General features: G+C 42.0%; 2 protein-coding genes across 6 annotated transcripts in view; one reads left to right on the forward strand and one right to left on the reverse strand.

The window, feature by feature from the left end:
• LRRC36 (leucine rich repeat containing 36) overlaps window positions 1-10,069 on the reverse strand; it is a 52,823-nt gene extending 42,754 nt beyond the window's left edge. For all 3 annotated transcript variants that reach the window (XM_078149428.1, XM_078149426.1, XM_078149427.1), the window contains exons 1-2: window positions 9,886-10,069; window positions 7,910-8,037 (exon numbers count right to left, since the gene is read on the reverse strand). In XM_078149428.1, coding sequence (XP_078005554.1) covers window positions 7,910-8,037; window positions 9,886-9,955 — 198 coding nt within the window. In that variant the 5' untranslated portion in view covers window positions 9,956-10,069. The remainder of the gene's footprint in view (window positions 1-7,909; window positions 8,038-9,885) is intronic.
• Window positions 1-22,786, forward strand: part of KCTD19 (potassium channel tetramerization domain containing 19) — a 54,812-nt gene that overhangs the window by 1,530 nt on the left and 30,496 nt on the right. Inside the window, exons 1-3 of one of the 3 annotated variants that reach the window (XM_020989355.2) lie at window positions 11,034-11,112; window positions 12,563-12,859; window positions 17,445-17,528. In XM_020989355.2, the coding sequence (XP_020845014.1) occupies window positions 12,575-12,859; window positions 17,445-17,528 (369 nt within the window). In that variant the 5' untranslated portion in view covers window positions 11,034-11,112; window positions 12,563-12,574. The other 2 variants (XM_020989357.1, XM_020989359.2) reach the window with 2 other exon arrangements.

Below are 22,786 nucleotides of genomic sequence, written 5' to 3' on the forward strand. Positions count from 1 at the left end.
AAACATCCCCAAGTCTTTCAGCAACAGTGTCTTCCTATGGCATAAACTTGAAACAGCACACCTTCTGGGAACTCTTCTAGACGATGCTTGCTTCTCAGTGTTCTTCCTAAAATGAGGCATCTAGAATATCACACAACATTCAAGATATGCCTTGACCAGGGCAGAGGGCAAGGGAGCTCCAATCTGGCCTCTCTTACTGCAGCCTAGGTTCATGTGTGTTTTCCTGTCTGCTATATTAGATGTCTGCCACACACACTAAGCCCTCCATTCAAACCCTCAGATCATTTCCAAATAAATCTGTCTAGCCACATACTTGTGAAGTTGATTTTCTGAAGTCATGTGCAAGGCTTTACATTTAATTTCTGTTAAATTTTGTTTAATTCATTTTGATGCAAATTGTGAAGGTGTTTTTGAATCCTGTCATCCAATATCTAATCTAGCTTGTGTCAACTGCAAACTAGAGACCTACACCTTCCCTGCCTTCATCTAAATCATTGATCAAACTGTTAAGCAGCACAGATCCCTGGGGTGTCTCACTAGAGATCCCCCTTCTAGGCTGACATTAAACTGATGACAATGACGACAACCTTTTGGGTCCCCTCTTTGAACCAGTTATGAATCTCTCTAACTGCCTAGCCCAAATCTCTCTATCTTTGCCACAATAATAACACAAAATACCTTACCAACTGCTTTGCTAAAGTCTAGATGAGGGGTTCTTAACCTTTCTTGTGTCCTGGACCCCCTTGTCAGTTTGTTGAAGCAAGCCTGTGGCCTTCTCAGAATAATGGTTTGGGTTTTTTTTTTAATTCTTAAAGGAAATGCTAAATTTTGGTTAGAGATTAATGAAAACAAAGATGTAACTTTTCCCATTCAAGTTCACAGACTTGCTAAAATCTCTCCGTGGACACCTAGGAGTCTGTAGCCCTCAATGACCTTCTCAGAATAATGGTTTGGGTTTTTTTTTTAATTCTTAAAGGAAATGCTAAATTTTGGTTAGAGATTAATGAAAACAAAGATGTAACTTTTCCCATTCAAGTTCACAGACTTGCTAAAATCTCTCCGTGGACACCTAGGAGTCTGTAGCCCTCAATGATCTATATTTACAGTATTCCCCTCATCTGTCAATTATTAATCCTGTTAAAAAAGGAAATAAAGCTGGTTTGACCTGACCTATTCTTGATGAAGCCAATGATGGTCATTTTCTTGATGCTCACTATTTCTTCAGTAATGTTTTAAAATCTTGCCAGGTATCAAAGTCAACCTCCCTGACCTATGGTTTATAGATTTCATTCTTGTTTCCTTTTTGATAACCATGGCGTATTTGCCCTTCTTTAAAATTGCAACATCTCTCTCATTCTCCAAAAATCTTTCAAGGATCATTGACAGTGCCTTCAAAATCATCTCTGCCTATTTCTCCAATACCCAAGGACGTAGTTCATTTGAGTCAAGTGATTTGAATTCACCAGGAACATCTATCTAGGTGCTCTTTTCCTATCTTCTTACTTATCTTGGCTATCAACTCCCCATTAGCCATATTTATTCTGTCCTCGCCAGTTCAAAAATAATTCTTATTGGCAGAGTAAACAAAAGTAAAATGAGAATTAAGCACTTTTGTCTTTTCTTGGTCATTAGTTATCAGCCTTCACATAGGCGACTGTTTCCCAGGCCTGGAACACACTTCCTTTCCCTATCTCCTTAACTCCCTAGTTTCCGTCAAAGTTCAGCTCAAATGCCATCTTTTAAAAAATTAATTAATGTCTTTCTTATTCCCTAATTACTAGTGCCTCCACTCCCCAAATTACCTTACAATTAGCTTGACTATATTTTGCTTCTCTAAGTATAGGTGTACATGTTCTTTTCCCTCAGTAACATCAAAGTTCCTTGAGGGTGGAGAAAACATTTCATTTTTGCCTTTGTATAAGTATTTGTTGGCTGATTTCTAGTTCTTGCCTATTAGCTGTACCTTGCACATTTATGCACAGACATCTGAGGCCGTGGGTTTTTATTACTTGCTCTTTTCTTGGATTTTGTCTTCTGTGAACTTTCGGAATCTCTATTACCCATTCTTCCACCTTATAGCTATTTATGGCAAAAAGTTCATTGGATCTACATAGGCTGTCTCTTGTCTCCATTTTCTTTTTCAGATTAAATGTTTTTTAATAGATAAAAAAGACACTAGACAAATGCAGTTCTACCAGCCCTTGCTAAGGGCTCCGCTCCATCTGTGGAGAGTACCCTGTCATTCCTACATTATAAGCTATGGCACAGAAATCCAAATTTCCCTCTCAGACACCATCTTCTTAAACAGCTTTATTTCCCAAATCTGTTTTTCTCTCATTGTACTTGCCTTTGATGGGCAGCAGTGAAAACACCCTTATATATGCCCCTAAGGTCTTCAATTTCTTGCCCAAGACTTCATAATCTTTGGAAATGCTTTCTAAATTCCTTCTGGCAGTATCATTTGTACTTTGTGAATCACCAGAAGTTGGTAATAATCATTCATTTAGAAAAATCTTGGAAGATTCTCTGTCACATCTTAGATACACAAGACAGGAAGACAGTAGACCCCTCTGTTATCATTATCAGGTTAACAAACAGCTTCAGTCAAGCAACAAGTATTTGTTAAATATTTGTTATGGGCCAGGCACAGTGCTACAAATATATACAAAGACAATGCCTGCCCTCAAGAGTTTAACATTTCAATGGAGGAAAAAAAACACATAGAAAAGGAAGCTGAAAGTGAAGAGTAGGGAGGACTGGACAAAGTTACCCATGAGGTGGTCGTGATACAAAAAATCTGAAGTGCAACCTGGGGAGGAAAGAAGACTAGGCTGACTTGGGTATCCTCCATAAATGGAGATTCTTGGAGGAGCTATCCAAGCCACCCCTCCTGAGGGAAAGGCTGCAGCAGTAGAGTGTAAATTCCAAGTCTGGAGTGAGGTTTAAGAATGCAGAGCTGGAGTATGGTCAATGAAGTCTGAAGAGGAAATCACCAACCACCACACTCTCTTGTCTTTTCTCCTGATCTTTAGTGGACAAATTCTCACCAGAGAGCTCTTGTGGATTTACTGTTTCGCTCCTTGGAGGACATGCAGATGCCTCCTTTCCAGAGTACCCATCTTCCCCCCTTCAAAACAGCTTCATTTTTCTCTTCGCTCCAAGTATTTAGTGGGCCTCTTTTCCTTCCTCCTCTTTGTGACATTCTTTTACCCTCCAACTTCCTGGCACAGTTCAGGCTTAATTTTCGTCTCTACAGGTCCTTCTTGGTTTTCCCACTGGAAGCGTATTTGTTTTTCTTCTTTCACTTTTAATGGAACATTTTACTATGCTTGATGACCTGGAATATGGAGAGGCATTCTTCAAAACCCATCACTTTCTCTCTTAGGAGGGATGCCTGCCTGTAGTACAAATAGTATGACTGTGGCAAAAACTACAAACTTTAGGTACTCGATGCAAATCACTGCAAAATTCGCCATACCCTCCTTAGTTATTAGAAGTGAAAGTCGCAGGTTAGGATGATTATTAACTTGAGCTGTCACTCTCACCTCTTTAGCAAACCTTAATACCTTGACAGCCATAATGAATTTCCTTTTCCTTCTCCCACTAACCTCTTATCTTTTCCTGTCTTTTCTTTAACTTTCCTCACTACTTTCTCCTTTTCCTTCTCCTCCTTCTTTAGTTTATTTCTTCTCCTGCCCCTTCTTTTGCTCTTCCTTCTGCTCTTCCTTGGGTCCTTTTCCCCTAGTCCTTCTTCTCTTTCAAAATGAACCTTTCCCCTCTTTTCTTCCTTCAAATTGAGTCCTCTTCCTTTAGCTTTCATCTTCTCAAATCTTCCAACTTCTTCCCGAATTCAACCTCTGGACTTCTCCATAATTCTAAAGCTCTCCAAATCACCTTCATGATTACCTCTCCTTATTCAGCTCAAGTTTTTCTCCTATTCTTTCTCCTACACTATTTTCTCCTTGAAAAGCTTTAAATAGAGTCTTATGAGGTTTTAAGTAGCAATAATTCACCTACACAGTATGTTTCTTCCAAGAAACTCAAAGCAATTTATAAAATCTGACACTCATACTGAGGTACCTGCTTGCCAATAGTGACTATCAGTTTTTCTTTTTCAGTCATGTCCAATCTCTATGTTCTCATCCCAACTCTGACTTGTGGAAGGGAAGCAAAAGGCCTTTAGCACATTTTTTACCCTGGTTTAATCCCATTCACACTCCTTGATTCTAACTGCTGCTCCATTGGAAAAGAAGTTAAGGCAGAAAAGTAGATTATTTGAGAGAAGGGTATATTTTTAAAACTCTTAATGGATATATGGCTATGTATCGCAGGAACCAGGGACAGTTACACACACACACACACACACACAATCTTCCTGCTTTTTAAAATAAATTTTTATTTGTATCTTTTGTATTTACATGGCTCAAATTTCTCCTAACCTTTCTCTATCCTATATAACAAAGAATATTTTTAAAAGAAACAGAAAAAGAAGAAAAGTAGCATACCTGATCCCTACTATTATTTTAATTCTTTTTTGTGGCTCTGATACTGATGAAATGGTATAAAATTATTACTATGTTATAATTGTACACTTATAAAGTATATAACATAAAATAGCCTTCACCTCTAGTATGGTCACTTTAGTCGCTGTCTTAAGCCTTCAATGTCTTCCAACTTCCTGCATTTAATATGACTACTACCTGAGCCATCATTATCACTTACAGGGCTAACAGCTATAGGGTCATCATTTATAAATTTAATAGTTCACTAAAATGAAAAGACACAAACAAATACCCTAAGTCAGGGCCTAAATGCTTCCCCCTGTTGTTGTTCCTTTACCTTTTAAAGTTGTTACTACCTTTTATCAGAACATTCCTGAAGTCATTACTCTTTAGACATGACTTACCACTTCCAACTTCTGTAGTACTACTATTTGGGACAGTAAACTCACCTTTTAACACAGTGTGAACCACAGAGCTGAAAGAGACCTTAGATATGATCCAGTTCAATCTTCTTCATTTTACAGATGGGGAAATTGAGGCAAGAGAGGCAAAACAGGGGCAGCTAGGTTGTGCAATACATATAGCTCCAGCCTTGGAGTCAGGAGGACCTGAGTTCAAATCCTGCCTGAGACACTTGAAAATTACTAGCTGTGTGACCCTGGGCAAGTCATTTAACCCCGATTGCCTCACCACCCCCCCAAAAAAGAAAAAGGTAAAACAATTTGCCCAAGGTCATGCATCTAGGGGAAAGCAGAGCTAAGACTAGAAAATGGCGCTCCTGGCTTCTATGCCAATTCTCATGACCAGCTTTAACATCTATCTATCCAGGACAGAGATCATAAGGATTGTAGAATTTTAATTTCAGAGACCTTAGAGATCATCTACACCAACTCTTTTATTTACAAATAAGAAAATAAGGTTAACCAAGTAGCATTTGGCAGAACTGAAATTTGAACCTAGATCCTCTAACTGCAATAATTCCCTCCTCTGTAGACAGCTGACTGAAATTGTCTTCAAGTTTTTCAGTTTTCAACTATTTTCAATTTTTCATTGTTGCATATTACAGTGTCAGGTTTAGTAGGTTCTTAACATAGGTTTGTTGAATAAATCAGACATTTTGCCCATTTCTGTACAATTTTTCAAAACCTACATAAAACCCTCCACAAATGGGCACCAGCATACTTTTCCAGACTTGTCTCATATTCCTCTCCTTTACAATCAAAGCAAATTAGAATGCTGCTCTCCACCTTCATCTCCTGTCCCCGCAAATACACGTGTTCTCCTGCCTCCCTGCCTTTGTTCATGCTCTTCCCTACAACTAGAATTGCCTCTCCCTTGTTCATCTATTTTATTCCTATCCATCCTTTAAAGCCCATCTCAAATGTTGCCTTCTGCCCCCAAACTTTCCCTGACTCTACTGACTGGTAATGTCTTCTTTTGACTTCACATAATACATTTACTATAAAGAGTTTTTTCATAAAATAATTTACAGAAATTACAACTACTGAATCTCTTATTAATACCTCTGGGTATTGCAAGCACTAGCTAAGTTTGATGCTCAATCTTAATTCCTTTTGATGTAATGTCAAGTGAATAGTTTCCATCCTCCTACCTTCCTAACTCTTAATGGCCCATGCATTCCCTAAAGATGCATTAGCAATTATCACAGTCACTTTGTTTTCCCTAACGTAATTAAGTAAAGTGCTTCTTGGTACCGGAAAGATGAATATATACAGAACAATCATACTAGGCAAGTATCATTGATTGCAAAGCAAACAAGAGCAATGTTTATTTTTTCCATTTATTTTACCTAAGAAAGGAGAACACTCATAGAGTTCAAATACAGCCAATCAACTCCATGATAAAATGTAGAAGGGGAAACCCTAAGCCAACAACTTTCTGAAACCAATGGAGCAACAAGATTCCTGCTGGAAAACTAAAATTTTTCTTTTCAGAAGACATCCAGGGAAGATTTCCTTGGACAGGAACCAAGAGGAGGACAGAAAATTATGCCAGTAAGTTTAACATCGACTGAATCCTGCCTAGGTTTTGTATTAGGGATTAACAGGGAGACATACTAAGGATACAGCCTGGAAGTCATTTAGATCTCTGATCGAGATTATGATTTGTCCAGATAAGCAGGTATCTCATGAAATATCAAACTGAGAAGACAATCTGAAACCTTTAGTTTGTCTGGAGAATACCTGGAAAAGCACAGAGAAAAGGCTTTTTGCAATGGAAATATGAGGAAAGAAGGCCACCTTTTGTATGGCATTTGGGACACCAGGGAAAACACAAATTCTGTTTGTGTGTGTTTAGGGAACCCTTAAGTATGTTAGCTAATCCTTACTCCCTTTGCTCTGCCCAGGCCTGCTCTTTTCTGCTTTCATGCCCAGGCTTTTTTCTATACTGCCAAGTCTGGAAAAGTTTCCTGTCTTCCAGCCCATCACCTTTTTCTCTTTCAAATGCTGCTAGAAAGTCATCTTTTGTGGGGAACCTTCAGGCTTCAACATAAACTTTCCTCTAATTAGGAAGAGACATTAATAAAAGTAAAATGCTAGTAAATCTAAGATTGAATAGATCTCAACTATCTAATTTTGTCCAAAAGGCAAAAATGAAAGGCTGTATCTTCACTATCCCTTATTTCCTCTCAAAAACACTTCTAAAAATATAGTTGATGCACAATATTTGCTATGTTTACCTCACTGGCTACAGAATATCACAGAATCAGACTCTCGGAGTTGCATAGGACCTTACATGTCTGATTTCAAACCTCATCAAGAATCTTCTTCTTCGAACTCTTCAGTGATCATCCATCCTCCATTTGAATATTTCCAGTGATGAGGAATCTAGTTTCATGAAGCAGCTCATTCTACTTCTGGACATCTCTAATTATTAGGAAGCTCTTTCCTCTGAGTTTAAATCTGCCTCTCTGTAACTTTCTGTTAATGTTCTTATTTCTATCCTCTGGCACCAGACAGCATACATCTAAAGTCTCTAAACCTTCTTCCATATGCCAGACCTTTAAATATTTGAAGACAACCATCAGGTCTCTCCCTGTCTTTCCTGTTTTGTGAAGCTAGACACAGAGTGCTGGGCTTGGAGCGAGGAAGACCCGAGTTCAAATTTGGCCCCAGACAATGTGACCCTGGGCAAGTCATTTAACCTATTTGCCTCAGTTTTCTCAAGTGTAAAATATGGAGAACTGTACCTACCTTGCAGGGTTGTTGTGCAGACAAGAAATAATATTTGTAGCAAAGCCCCTACACAGCACAGTACCTGTGGCATATAGTAGGTGCTATATAAACACATTTCCTTCCTTCTTTTCTCAATGCTAACTATTCCTAGTTCTTGCAACCAAATCTTCTACAGCATGGTCTATAGTCCTCTCATCATATGGAACTTACCTGTAGACTAGAGATTAAATTTCTTGATAGATCTAAGGATCGGAGATTTTTAAAATTTTTGAAGGTCTCACCAATGGAATGGATTTTTCCTACATAAGATCCCTGCAATGAAAGAGACTCCACCAATTCTGAAAAGAGATCATTAGCAAATGTATTATATTCTTTCTCAGTAAGTGTTTAGATGAATAACAGAGTTAGTGAAAATGAACCTTCCTTCCTCCCTCTGCCCCTTGTAATGGTTTTGAGTGTTCCCTGAAAGTCTCAGGGAAGGAAGCTTGGGGTAATGCAGCAGTTATCGAAATGTTGTAGGAGGACCCCGGACAGTCCCTGAGACAATATCATGGTGTCTGTGAGGTCAAATCTATTTCCATAATAATACTAAGTTATTATTGGACTATTGAAATATTTCTCCCCTTTCCAACTACATATCTGTGTGAGGCTGGATTTTCTTCATATACTTCAAAACAATATACATCAACATATTGAATGCAGAAGCAGATATGAGAATCTAGCCGTCTACTATTAAGCTAGACATTAAAGATACTTGCAAAAATATGCAAAACAATACCAGTCTTCTCATTTTTTTGTTTCAAAAATGCTATTTTTCAAAAAAGTTTATCATGTAATATATTATTGCTATTTTAAAATAATTTTTAATCTTACCAGTTTTAATTTCTAATATGGCAATTATGGAGAGATATAATCCACATAATAAAAGCTCTTTGAAATCCCCAATAACTTTTAAGAATGGAGAGGAGTCCTCAGACCAAAACGTTTTGAGAAATGCTGCTGTAAGGGAAAGAGTACTAGATTTGGAGTTAGAGAGTTCGAATTCCAGCTTTTTTGCTTACTATGTAACTTTTAGCAAATAATTTCCTCTCTTGGGCTTCAATTTCCCCATCTGCAAAATGAAGGGATTGTACTAAATTATCTCTGAGGTCCAATAGCGAGAGGCCCACCAAACCCAATGGCTATTTGAAAACAGCATCAAAAGATAATGTCGAATTTTTCAAAAATTTTTGAAACAACAAAATCTTAATTGATTTCATTTTTTAAAAAGCACACAGCACTTTAGGAATGTCTTACAAAATCAAGCCAATAATACTGTCATCTTTCAGAAAAAGGCAAGATACTTATTCCTAGTCTGGGGGTGAGGGGAATAATGTAAAGTGATTCAGGATCCCTAAATTATGAATTATACATCAAGGAGACCTGGATTTGAAACCTCTGCTCTGCTACTTATTACAATCTGTGCAGGCCCCTTCACTTTTTTGAGCCTTAGCTCCCTCATCCATAAAATGAGGAGGATGGACTAGGTCCCTTCCAACTCTAAATTCTCGTAAACTCAAGAGAGAACAAGGAAGGAAACGTGATTGGCTACCGGTAACTTTCTATTTTCCAAGCACTTTACCCCACCTAAGAGAGGCACTGTGGTCAATATCCCCGAATTTGACAAATGAGGAAAAACGGAAGTAAAGAGAAGTTTAATACCAGACCACACTATGGTCAGCTGGAGTTGTGGGCATTTTAATTTACACCTCACCCCAAACCGTGGGCTCGGTGCTAGCTATAAGGGCGCAGATTCCTCTCTGGATGCAGCTCTTCCTGCAGCAGCCTATCCCTTCTTCAATGGAAAGAACAAAATCGGAAGCTTCAAACCCAAATGTCCACCGAAGGAAGAGGAACAGTGGGTCTTGAAATGGGGGGCAGCACTCTCACGCCCTGACATATGGCTAGAAAATCAATACCACCCCACCCCCCACTTCACTGGGCCCTAAAAGGGCCCCGAGACGAAAACTAGAGAGACGATAAAAGAAGACACCCAAGTGCCTCCTCCTCCCTTCCGGGCCTCCATGACTGGGGACCTGCAGGCCCCGTCTGAATCCTACCCCCCTCCCGTGGGGTTTCCCCGATCGTTTCCCCGATCCGCTCCCCACGCCCAGCGGCTCCTCCCTCCCGCGCCCCTGGGGCCGCACCCGGCTCCTCGTGGGTCAGCGCCCCCATGCGGCGGAGCACCTCCTCGTCCAGGTTCCACTGCTCCGCCATCCCAGCCCACTGCGGCTCGCCCGGCCCAGCTGACGAGGCGGGGGAGACAGCCTGGGGTATGCCGGGAAACTGGAGAGCCACCTCCCCTCCACCCCACGCCCGGCTCCTGCGCCCCCTCCCCCTCCCGACTCTCCGCCTCTGACTCCGCCCCCTTACCTGACAGCCCCAGTGTGCCCTCGAGTCCCCCGCTCTTCTCCCCAGTCTACGTCACGCTGGGTACCCTCCTCCTTCCTGTGCGCAACTCGAGCCCCCAGCCCAGTTCCCACCCTCCCTGCTCTCTGGAGCCGCCCCTCCCCTGCGCCCCAGAGTCTGAGACCCCGCGCCGCCCACCCCCAGCCCCTCATCTAAAACCTTTGTCCTGGACTACCCGACCTCTGCCCCTCCAGGTCTCAATCCAGGCCTGTACTCGGGACCCTCCCCTAATTCCCCCATGCCCATCACCTCGTGACCCTTGGCAGCGAGGCTCACCCAGTGCCCCTCCTAACCCCCTCCCCATTCTCCCAGCATCATGCCCCTGCAGAGACCAGCACTGGCTGCTCTCCTCTAACACCTGGTCTCTGCGTATGGCGCCCCCTTGCGGGGCTCTTTTCTACCCTCCCACCCCTGCTCATCACCTCGTGCACCCTCCCAGGCCAGCACGTGCTGTTCTCCCCCTTGACATTTCCCCCCACACACATTCCCATCATCTTATGCACCTTCCCAGGTCAGCACGTGCTGCCTTCCCCTAACATTCTCCACCCCCCCATCACCTCAGCGCTGCCTCCCGGACCTGCACGCGCTGCTCTCCTTTAACTTTCCCCTCCCCCCCTCCCCGCATCACCTCAGTGCACCCTCCTGGGCCTTCACGCGCTGCCCTCTTTTAACGTCCCCCCCTTCCCCCCCATCACCTCAGTGCACCCTCCCGGACCTGCTCGCGCTGCTCCCCGCTAGCTCCACTCTCTCACCCGCCCCGATCTTGCTCACCTGCCACCACCAGCCAACCCCTCCCCCGTTCCCACCCCCAAGTTCCTCGCGCTCTCTCGGGCCGTTACTCGCAGGCAGCCCCTCGCCGAGAGGCCGCCGTGACCATGGTATGGAGCCTGCCCTGGCGGGGGCGCCCCATGACTGGAAGATCAGTGTGAAGAAAGCCCTGACCCTCCGCGGTGGGGAGTATCTCCGTGAGGGCAGAACCCACGAAGGGGCAGCCCGGCCTGGGGAGGAGGGCTTATGAGGAAGGGGCGCTCTGGTGGGATGAGTGGGAGGAGCGGCCTCACGTCGCCGGGCCTCAGTTTCCCGGTCTGACCCCTGTTGCAGCTCCCACTGGTGGCCTGCCTCCCTTGGCGCGGGCGCTGCAGGCAGGCGTGGGGGTGGGCAGAGCAGGGCATCCTTGCTGCCCCCAGCCTCCCCAAGGACCCCCTTGTAAGGGACCCTCGTGGCCCTTCGAAGGAAGGAGGAAGGCAATGAGGAGCACGACCCCGAATCCCCCCTCCAAGCCACCCTCGGGAACGGTCCCTGCTGGTCCTTCCAGGACAGGGAGGGGAAGGACGTTCTTAGCTCCCCTGACATCTTGGGCTCCCACTGGGACCGATCGGCCTCAGATGCCCCCTGGAAGCAGAGGGATGGTTAGATCACCAGATGGCCCAGGCTTCTGAGTCTGGGATGCAACACTGCCCTTGAAAAATTCAAAATTTTACTTCTAACCATCCGCTTCAGCTGGTGGGCTTATTATTGTTGCCAGAGGGGTTTTTTTGGGCAAGATCTGTCCAACATTTCAATGATATAAGGAACTCCCTCTACCAATATGCTTATTCTGCAGAGCACTGAGCTGTTAAATTGCTTGCTTTTTAAAATAGTTTGACAACATGATTTCCTCACAGCCCTGTGAAGTAGGTAAGGCAGATATATAAGCTAGCCATTCCCATTTTACACATAAAAAAAATGAGATTCAGAGACTTGCCTGTGGTCTCACAGGAAGTGTCAGGATCAGGATTCAGACTCAGGTTGCCCACTGTGGGGAATAACCCCAGATTCTCTTTGGCCCATAATCCAGAGAGGTTTCCTAAGCCCCTGAAAGAAAAGTGGCGAGTTTGAGCTATTAGTCTTTTTTTTTTTTCTTTTTGGTGAGGCATTGGGGGTTAAATGACTTGCCCAGGGTCACACAGCTAGTAAGTGTTGTGTCTTGATGAAAAGATTTAGGGAAGTCCACTTTTCCTCTTTCAAGCCCTTGCCTTCCTAGTTCACCACCTTGTTTTACATGTGTGGTCTGTTTTGTGTTTTTAGTTGAAGATTTGTTACAGAACACATTTGCATTTGTAGATATACTGTTTTTCTGTCTTGTTTCTATGTTGCATCAGTTTAAGGCTTAAAAAAGCAAAAAGTGGGTTAGATAGGAAATTCAACTATGAATAGATGAGCTTATGTTTTTAATGGTGAGGTTTATTGACTTAATGAGCTCATCACTATGAACCTTAGTGTTCTTTGGTTGACATTAATAACCACCAAGGGGACTGAAAGAACTCAGAACAAACAATGAACTTATTTCTTTGTAGATAGGATCTCCAAAGAGCCTTGCATTTATTTAATATATTTGAGTGCTCCAGGTCATAAATCTCTTCATTTTCCATTTAGGAGGAGCCTGGGATGTCTCATGAATCAGCAGAGGATTTGTTTCATTTTAATGTAGGGGGTTGGCACTTTTCAGTTCCTAGAAGCAAGCTTGCTCAGTTCCCAGACTCCCTCCTGTGGAAGGAGGCATCTGCCTTGACACCCTCAGAGAACCAACGGCTATTCATTGACAGAGATGGATTTACATTTCGGCATGTACATTATTACCTCCATACCTCCAAACTCTCCTTTTCCAGTTGTGCAGAATTAAATTTGCTATATGAGCAAGCATTGGGTTTGCAGCTGACACCTTTATTACAGGTAAGGCCATTCAGACATCATCAATCATTCAACATATGGGTTTCCATCTAGATGTATTTATGTGTATTATTTTTACATAGGATAGTAATGATTTGACATGTCTTAATGGGAAACTGTGATGAATGATTCATTACATAAAACTAATGTAGAAGATGTAGGATTTTTTTTGACCACCTGACTTTGTTCCATGATTATAGTCAGTAAAGGCCCCAGGATGGGCATTATCTCTCATCCATCCTAATATCTCAGAAGGCACTGATGGCTCAGTCAAATGCTATAGTAGGCTTTTTCCTGAAACTGAAATTGAATTTTTTTAAGGAAATGAAAAGTTTGGGGTTAGTAAGACTTACTAACACACGTGTTAAATTAAATGCCTTGAACATAGCAGGAGCTTAATTTTTATTGGAGTAATTGGACCATGGACACATCTGGCATTTTTTTCCTTCATAGTTGTGCTGAAAATTTACCTATTTTCCCCAACAAGTCCTCGCCAGTCCTGTAGTCCTCCTCCAAGGTTTTATTAGGTTCTAGAGGGGACCAAGGAATTTTTTTTTTTTGGTGAGGCAATTGGGGTTAGGTGACTTGCCCAGCGTGTCACACAGTTAGTAAGTGTCAAGTATCTGAGGTCAGATTTGAACTCAGGTCCTCCTGACTCCAAGGTCAGAGCTCTATCGCTGTGCCACCTCGCTGCCCTGGGACCAAGGATTTTCAAAGGCTGTGCTGGAAAAGTCAAACTTCAGTTATATCTGACCAAGCGAGAAAGCCCTCAACTGTGCCCGAAACCTCACTCATCCAAGAACCAGACTAAGTAGGTTGGAAGAGCTTACTGCCAGGTTGATCACAGAGAAGCGGAATTTTATTTTACTTTATTTTTGCTACAGCAACTCATAAAGACTGTTTACTTGGGAAATGAAGATGATATGAAACCAAAAGATAATAATCTTTTAAAAAAAAAGACACTGAGGCATAGAGGGATTACAACCAACTTTGGTGACTGGCAGTGTCCATGCTGATGAAATCACAGTTCTTTGAAGTATTGAAGTTAAGTCCTCTAACAAAATATCTGCTGATACCAGGAAGAGCAGAAAAAAAACCAGAAGCTTTGCTCTGTCTTTACTCTATGGCTCTGAGAGGAGATATATTGTTTTCATAGAGTAGAGTTGTAGCAAGAAAATTAGATTGAGAATCATAAGACCCACATGTGACCCTGGTTAAGTCATTTGACTTCCCTGGGCTTCTTTTTCCTTATGTAAAATGAATAGGTTGGTTTATATCAGAGGTCCTTAACCTTTTAGTGTCATGCACCCCTTGGGCAATCTACTCTGGTGAAGCCTGTGGGCCTCTTATAATGTTATTAAATGTATAAAACAAAATACATGGGATTACAAAGGCAGCCAATTATACTGAAATACAGATGTCATAATATTTTTTAAAAAACAAGATCATGGATCCCAGCTTAAGAACTTTTGCTTTAGATAATCTGTGAGCTCTGTTCCACTTATGGTAAGATGTAATTCTGTAATCTAGTTATATATTACAAAATACCAGATAATGCCACATTCTTTTCTATTTTTTATTGAAATTTAATAAACATTGAGTTCCTTCCACAGTACGTGTAATACTCTTTAAAATAATAAGGGGGCATCATGCATAGTACAAGAGAAAGAGTGCTAGATTTGGAGGATCTGAGTTCAAATTCTACCTCTGCTCCTTATTACCTGTGTGGCTTTGGTCAAGTCACAGCTCATCTAGGCCTCAATTTCCTCATTTGCAAAATGGGGGGTTGGATAGATGACCTCCAAAAGTTTCTTCCAGTTCTAAACTTAGGGCACAGAGTCAGGATGGCAGATGAGAAGAAGCATATTTGTCCATTTTACCCAGCTTACCTCCTCCACAACAACTTAGAAAACGTTCTAGAATACATTCTGATCAGGAAAGCCAAACAAAAGTCATAGTCATTTTTCCAGCCCAGGGCAGCTTAGGAAGACAGAGAGATCTGTGGACACTGGGTGGGAGCTGGGCAGGAGCACAGTGAGGTAGCAGCATTGGGGATGGGGAGCATTCCAGCATCCAGAAAATGGAGTCAAGACAGAGCACTAGGGCAGGAAGCAACAAGGCAGAAATCTCTCAGGGAATCCCTGCGCTAGCACCGGGTTCAGGAAGAGGTACCACCTTTTGCCCATTACCCAAGTCCAGGTCATAGATCCAGGGTGGAGAAGAGAGGTCATGAGTGAGCACAGAGCTTAGCTGAACACTAAGCAAGAAATAATATCCAGAAACTTCGCTGTATGACTGAGCCTAAGAGCAGAGAGGTGACTCAGCTCTAATCTTTAGCCCTGCACATAAGCCTTAAGTACAATGATTAGAGCAGAAGACTAAGACCAAATTAGCAGTTCATTCACTCTGAATCTGCAAAACTTCCCAGTGGGCTAATAGTGAGTGAGTCCACTATGAGTCTACCGAAATTCAACTGTCCGCGAGCTAATAACCCCAACTTGCAGAGCTCAGACCAGGAAGGCAGAAAACAGATCTCTCCCCAGGTCATGCCACTTTAGAAGGCCTTCAGCCTGAGCTGTGAGAGCAGCAGAAGAACATAAAAGGATAGAAGCTTAGGCCAAATATCCCCATTCCTCCAGAAGTGAGCAGATCCCAACACTCAAGTCCAAAGTCAAGAAGTGGTCTGGAAGAATGGGCAAACAACAAAAAAAATCCAACCATAAAGAGTTACTGTGATGACAGGGAAGCTCAAGACTTAAACATAGAAGAAGAAAATGACTTAAAAATATCTACAAGCAAAGCCTCAAAGAAAAATACAGATTGAACAAAAGCCCAACAAGGACAACCAGAAGAATTAAAGAAGGAACTAAAATATAATTTCAAAAATCAAGGGAGAGCTAAGAAAGAAAAATATGAAAAGAGAATGAACAACTTGGTAAAAGAGATGGAAAATCTTACTAAAGAGAATAATCCTCTGAAAATTAGAATTGGCCAAATGGAAGCTAATGACTCCAAAGACAACAACAAAATAATAAAACAGAGTCAAAAGATTGAAAAAATAGAAGAAAATGTGAAATATAGGAAAAACAACTGACCTGGAAAACAGATCAAGGAGAGATATTTTAAGAATCATTGGACTACCTGAAACACATGAACAGCAAGAACAAAAAGAGCCTAGACACTGTATTTCAAGAAATTATAAAGGAAAATGGCCCACATATCTTAGAACCAGAGGGCAAAGTAAAAATTGAAAGAATCCGCTAATCACATCTATGAAACCCGTGAATGAAAATTGTTAGGAATATTATAGGCAGAATCCAGACTTCCCAGGTCAAGGAGAAAATATTGCAGGCAACCAGAAAAAAAGAATTCAAGTGCTGAAGAGCCACAGTTAGGATCACACAAGATGTAACAAGCACCACCTTAAAGAAAAGGAGGACTCAGAATTTTATATTCCAATTCTAAATCTATAATCCCATTATTCTGTAATATGTGGTCCCTGTCATCATTTGATTACAGTCTTGTAGAGAAGAAAAAAAAATTCACAAATAGAGAAGGTGTGGTATAGTAGAAAGAGTACTGGATTTGGAGTCAGAGGACTGGGTTCAAATCTTGACCTCAGATTTACTAAGTGACCTTACTAAGAAGCATAATCCTTTGACCTGTGGCTCAAAGTCTATTTGCATATTAGTGAAGATAGATTACTTAGTGTTTCTTAATGCATGAAGGGCAGAGTTAGCAAGAACTTGGAAGAAGAGAAATCCTGGTCCTCAAGCTTCTAGCTTTAAGATAGATGACACATAGTTTCAGATTATTTTTAGGTCCTAAAGGGAGATGAAGACTCTAGGAAGCTGACATATAGAGGAACCAAGTACTTCAATCCTGTTTGGGTGAGGTCTGGGATGCTCTTTTTTGAGCTAAGATATCTGGATCCCAATGGATATATGTTCATCTCTGAAACTTCTCTGATTTCTGTTTACCATCAGCTTGGATAAGCTGGCATTTGGTGGAAATAGAGTCAAACCTTGAATATATGTAGCTTGAGGCACTTCTTCCTTATTAAAGGATAGTGATTAGCAACTCAGCTTTAACCTAAAAAAAATATTTCCCATAGACTTAACAATATTAAGAGGGGCAGATAAATATAAGCCTAGTTCCTTTCTCTGAGAAAAGCAGGCCATCCTCTGGCCCTGTTCTTCTGATTCTCCTCCTGGTATCAATCAAAGTCTCCTTTGTGAAATGGTAGGTGGAAGAGACTCTAGAGTCTCTATTTTAAGAACAGTGAATTTCCCTCAAATTCAGCAGATAACAATAAAGATACGATTTTACTTGTGTCTAGTTACGGAAGTTCCCCTCCCCTCATTGGCTACTGCAGGCTAAAATCTTCCATCTTTCAGGCTCATTTCGTTCTTTAAACCAAGAAAAGGATCCGAGTTTGTTTGTCAGGATAGATTGTAAGCACGTCAAATCAAGAGTGTCTGCAATGTAGAGAAATCTTTCAGAGAGCCACGTAGGATGAAGGGAAGGGTAGAAGCTAGATTGTAAATGTCTTTAGAGTAGAGACTGTGACTTTTTGCATTCCCCATAGCACCTGCCAGAGAAACAGCCAGTAGGCCAGTGTAACCGGATCATAGGATATGTGGAAAGGAGGAAGTGGAAGAAGACTGGGAAGGTAAGAAGGATCCGGATTATGAAGAGCGGTAGTGCCAAACATAGTTTGTATCTGATCCCAGAGGTAGCAGGCAGCAACCAGAGACCATTGATCAGGGTGGCAACACAATCAGACCTCCATTGTAGAAAAATCACCTTGGCAGCCAAATTGAAAATGGGTTGGAGTGGGAGAATCTTGAGGCAGGGAGAGCAATTAGAAGGCTATTACAGTGTCCCAGGAGAAGAGTGATGAGGAACTGTGCAGGCAGAGAGACAGGAGGTATATCTGAGATATTTTGTGAAGAAACAAATGAATGACAGGATTTGGATTGGATTGGATGTGGGGGAAGGGAGAATGAGGAGTTGAGGATGTCCCTGAGGTGGTGAGCCAGAAGGACTGAGAGAATGGTAGTGGCCCTCCCAGCAATAGGGAAGTTAAGAAGAGGGATTTTAGGGTAGGGGGAGGAGAAGATATGAGTTCTGTTTCAAATACATTGAATTTAAAGTGTGTATGAATATCCAGTTCAAGATGCTGAAAAAGCAATTGATGATACAAGACTATAACTCAGGAGAGGGACCAGAAGCAGGATATATAGATTTGAGAATCATCAGCATAGAGATAATTGAATGCAGAGAGCTATAGCTCTAAAGAGAAGAGAGCCCAGAATATTCTGGGAGATTCCCATACTTAGTGGAAATGACCTGGATGAAGACCTGGCAAAGACTGAGAAGGAATGGTCAGAAAGGCAGGAGGAGAACCAGGAAAGGGCAGTGTTACAAAAGCCTAGAGAGGAGAGAGAATCCAGAAGGAGAAGATGACCACCAACGTCGAAAGTTACAAAGGTTTAAAAGGATGAGGACTGCTAAGGGGCCGTTAGATCTGGCAATTAAGAGATCATTTGTAATTTTGGAAAGAGTTATTTCAATTGAGGTTGCAACCAGATTGCAAAGGGTTTAGAAGCAAGTGAGAGGAGAGGAAGTGGAGGCATCAAGAGTAGGAGTTTAACCATGAAGGAGAAGAGAGATGTAGAATTATAGTGTTAGGAGATTTTGTATGTTTGTTTGTTTAAGAATGGGGCAGATATGGACCTGTTTGTAGGCTGCAAGGAAGAAACCAGTAGATAAGGAGACATTAAAGATAGGAGAGAAAAAGAGTGGGGATAATTGTGAGGGCAATCTGCTGAGAAGTGGGGATGGGAAGAAGGGGAAAATACTTTGTAAATGGGGAGGCAGCAAGTCATAATGGATAGAGAGCCAACCTTGGAGGTGGGAAAACCAATACTGTCTGTATGACCTTGGGAAAATCACTTAACTTCTCAGTGCCCCAGGCAATTCTCCAAGGCCAGAAATTGCAGGGCAAGTGCCAAACTGCATTAGCAGCCCAGGGGTTCCCAGTACCAAGGAAATCACAGCCAAAGTTAAAACAAACCCCAAAGTTGTATGTGTATATGTGTGTATATTACTACTGTCATTGGATATTTAACATTCATTTTCTCTGAGTTCATGAGGCTAAGAAAAACTTTAAAAAATAAAAGAAGATGCTGCCTAATGCTTTGATTTTGGTATATCATGTGTAAAGTACAATTTAGACACTCAAGTACTCTACATTGTAATCCCAACATTTTCTAAAATTGAGTGTATTCATGGAAAAGATTCCATAGGTACTTCTTTTCTATCTGCAATTGGACCTCTCAGCATCACTTCTCCCAAAGACATTCAGGGCAATCAATGTGACATGATGAAAATAGCACTGGATTGTTAGAGGACCTGGGTTTGAATCCTGGTTTTGCTACTTTGTGCCTGTGTGGCTTTGGGCAAGTCGTTTCTCTCTGGGCCTGAACAATGACTACTAAAACTGCCTAAAAACAGCCTTGGGCTTCAACTAAGAGTCCTAGCAGAGGGACTCCTTTTTGTGCTGTCATGTGAAATCCACAAGGAACATGTGTTTATAGCACACAGAGCTTATATTTCCTTTCTCGCTGCCTCCTGAGGAGTGCCAGGCTTGGAATCTGTGACTGCTGCACTTGTGAGCAAGCAATCCACAATCAGCCAGCCTCCCAAACATGCCTGCTTTCCATGTGCTCATTGGAGCCGCTTCTAGTGTTTATCACAAATGATGCCAGTATGAGAAAAAGATGAGCAGCAGTCTCTCATCCTTCATGGTGCTGGAACAGAGTACTACCCTTTCTCAGAAATGAAGCAGCATGATGGGGTGCCAAGAGCAATGGATTTGAAATCTAAGGATTTGGCTCTGCCGCCTCATTTTCTCTGTAAAATGAAGGGGTGGGATTAAATAACTTGTAATATCCCTTGCAGCTCCTATCATGACTTACATTGGAGCTCTCATTCTGTTACTCACTACTGTGATTTACTGCTTACTGTGATTTTGGATCAGTGATTTTTACTCTCTAGGTTTTGATTCTTTCATCTGTAAAATAAGAAACTGATTTCAAAGGTCTCTTCCCTCTCTATGCCACAATTTCCCCATCCGTAAAATAAGATAATTTCAAGGCCCTTTCTAGCTCTAAATCCAATAAGGTTGGATGAATAAAGCCATAGCAAGTCTTTTTTCCCTGTGGCATAACTTACTTATGAATGTTGATAAATTCATAACCATTCAAGATAATGACCTGGCCTGCTGGAATCATAAAGGATGATTGTGCTCTGCACTACCTGGTAAGTCCTCAAACTAACATTCAGCCACACTCATCCAAATCTACATTTGCTGATGGAATTCTCTTAACAGTTTTAAAGAGCCCACCCTGAACATACACACAAAGCCTGTTAGTCCTAAGCATGGCTAAAAATCCATGCCTTTGATTGGCACAGCCCAACAGACAAGGACTAAAATGTGTTTCTTATTTTAAATATGGCATGGTAACCAAACGTCCTTTTCTTACAGGATATAGCCCAGAACAAATGTGGCAGTGTAATGGGGGGCAGGGAAAGAACGTTGAATTTGGAGTCAGAAAATCCCAGCTTACCCCCCTGTGTGACTTTGAAGAAGTCACTTCATGTCTGTGGACCTCCATTTCTTCATTAGTGTGTAACACCTCCTCATCTGTTCTTGAGCTTGAAAGTTGACTCCCTGGGAGGGTGGCTATCCTCACAGGTTTCAAAGGGGTCACTTGTGAACTTCACTCCTAAAACTATAGCTCACAAGGCCTACCAGTGAGATTTCCTTTAACAGCTAGCCAGACACAATTAGCTCAAAGCTACAACGGTAGGAAAAGTAGCTACCAAATATTCTCAGGTTTATGCATAAACTGGGGCACATTCTCCCACAAGTATACACTCATGTGAGAAGAGTAGAGTACAATAGCAAGTATATAGAGAGCCCATGTGGCCACAGCAGCTCCCAGCTAAGCTCTTTCCTCATGGAGTCCACACTCCGTTCTCCACTGGGTACGCCATTTCTGTCAGACTCCCTGGATCTGTTTCTTTTTTCGGCTCAACTCTGCCTGGGCCAATTCGTTCTTGAAGTAGTAGCTCTCTTCTCTCTTGCCAGAGAGCTGCTTCCTGACTTGGGTGTCACCCCTCTTTGTGTCCATGAGTCCATAGAGTATGTGTGTCTGCATTCAACAACTATAGCTTGAATTTCATCTGCCTGATCTCCTGGCCCATTCTACCGGCCGTCAGTGGGTGGAATATATTGACCTAGTAGAGTAGTTCCACTGTTCAGATGCAATGGTTGATGAAGGAAGGAAGGAGGAAAAGGTGGAGAGTGATTCCTCTCAGGTGCTAACTTCTTCCTTAACTTCTGCCTGCAGTGACTCCAGAGTTGACAAGGTATCTTTTTAAGGGCCTTCCAAGAGCACGGCAAATCTTTTCCTAGCTAATGGCCAAGCTCCCCTTCCAATTCAATCAGAGCTTTTTCACCCTTTGCAAAGTGATAACAGCATGTTAACACATTTTTGTACTTTGTTGGCATATTACTATCTAGTTATCTTAATTACATCCCATTAGCATGTGAGGCAGAGAATGTGTTTTTGCCTTTTTTTTTTTTTTCTTTTTGGTGAGGCAATGGGGTTAAGTGACTTGCCCAAGGTCACACAGCTAGTAAGTGTTAAGTGTCTGAGGCTGGATTTGAACTCAGGTCCTTCTGACTCCAAGGCCAGAGCTCTATTCGCTGCACCACCTAGCTGCCCCATGTTTTTGCCTTTCTTTGAATCCCCAGCACTTAGCACAGTGCTTGGCACATAGTAAGCACTTAAAAAATGTTGACTGACTGACATCCTAGGCTAGGGGAAATCAATTGTTTAGGGATACACATTCTCCTTATATGTAAAATGAAGGGTTGAACTAGATCACTTAAAAGATTTCTTCTGGTTCTAAATCTCTGATCCCATGACCTTTTAAGTATTTGGTGTAAGTTCAAAGGCAGCATGGTATAGTGGAAAGAACATTGAATTTGGAGTCAGAGGACCTGAGCTTAAACATAGTTTCTGTCACTTATTAGAGGAACAAGGAAACAATGACTTATTAAGCACCTACCATGTGCCAGGAACTCTGCTGAGCACTTTACAAATATTGTCTATTTGACCCTAACAACAACCCAAGGAGGTAGGGGTTATTAGTATATCCGTTTTCCTGTTGAGGGGACTGAGGCAGGCAGAAGTTAAGTGACTTGCCCAGGGTCATACATCCAATATCTGAGGCTGGATTTGAACTCAAGTTGTCCTGACTCTAAGCCCAAGTTTTTAATCTATTGCACCCCAAAGCTGTCTTACTAGCTGCGGGGCATTGGACAAGTCACTTAATTTCTCCAGACCTCAGTTTCTTCACCTATAATATGAACGTGTTGGATGAGATGATCTCTAAAATTCCCTTCCATCTCTAAGTGCTATGATTCTTATTCTGCCTTTCAATTCAAAAAATTATCATTGGGGACTGGACATACAAAGACAAAAATGAAAATGTTTGCTCTGGAGGAGCTTAGGTTCCACAGCTACACAGAGAAGTATGATGTAAGGTGGAGAGGGGAGGAGGGGGTGGAGAAAGAGATCGAGAGAAGCTAGGGAGATCAGGGAAGGCTTCAGAGAGGAAACAGCCCTTAAGCTAAGCCAAGGCATAGCCCTTGGGCCTCCTAATTCTCAGTCTCCTTAACTTTTTTTTAAAAAATCTTCATTCTACTCTACTCATTCACAAGGATTGTTGCATCTTAGATTTCACAGTGATGCATAATTGTGCTACTTTCATGATCTGTACCTATGTGACTCTGGGCCTCAGTTTCCTCATCTGTAAAACTAGAGGGTTGCACTAGATGACTTCTATGATCCC

Source organism: Phascolarctos cinereus, unplaced genomic scaffold (assembly GCF_003287225.1).
Source record: "Phascolarctos cinereus isolate Bilbo 61053 unplaced genomic scaffold, phaCin_HiC Scaffold_2;HRSCAF=192, whole genome shotgun sequence".
Lineage (NCBI taxonomy): Eukaryota > Metazoa > Chordata > Mammalia > Diprotodontia > Phascolarctidae > Phascolarctos > Phascolarctos cinereus.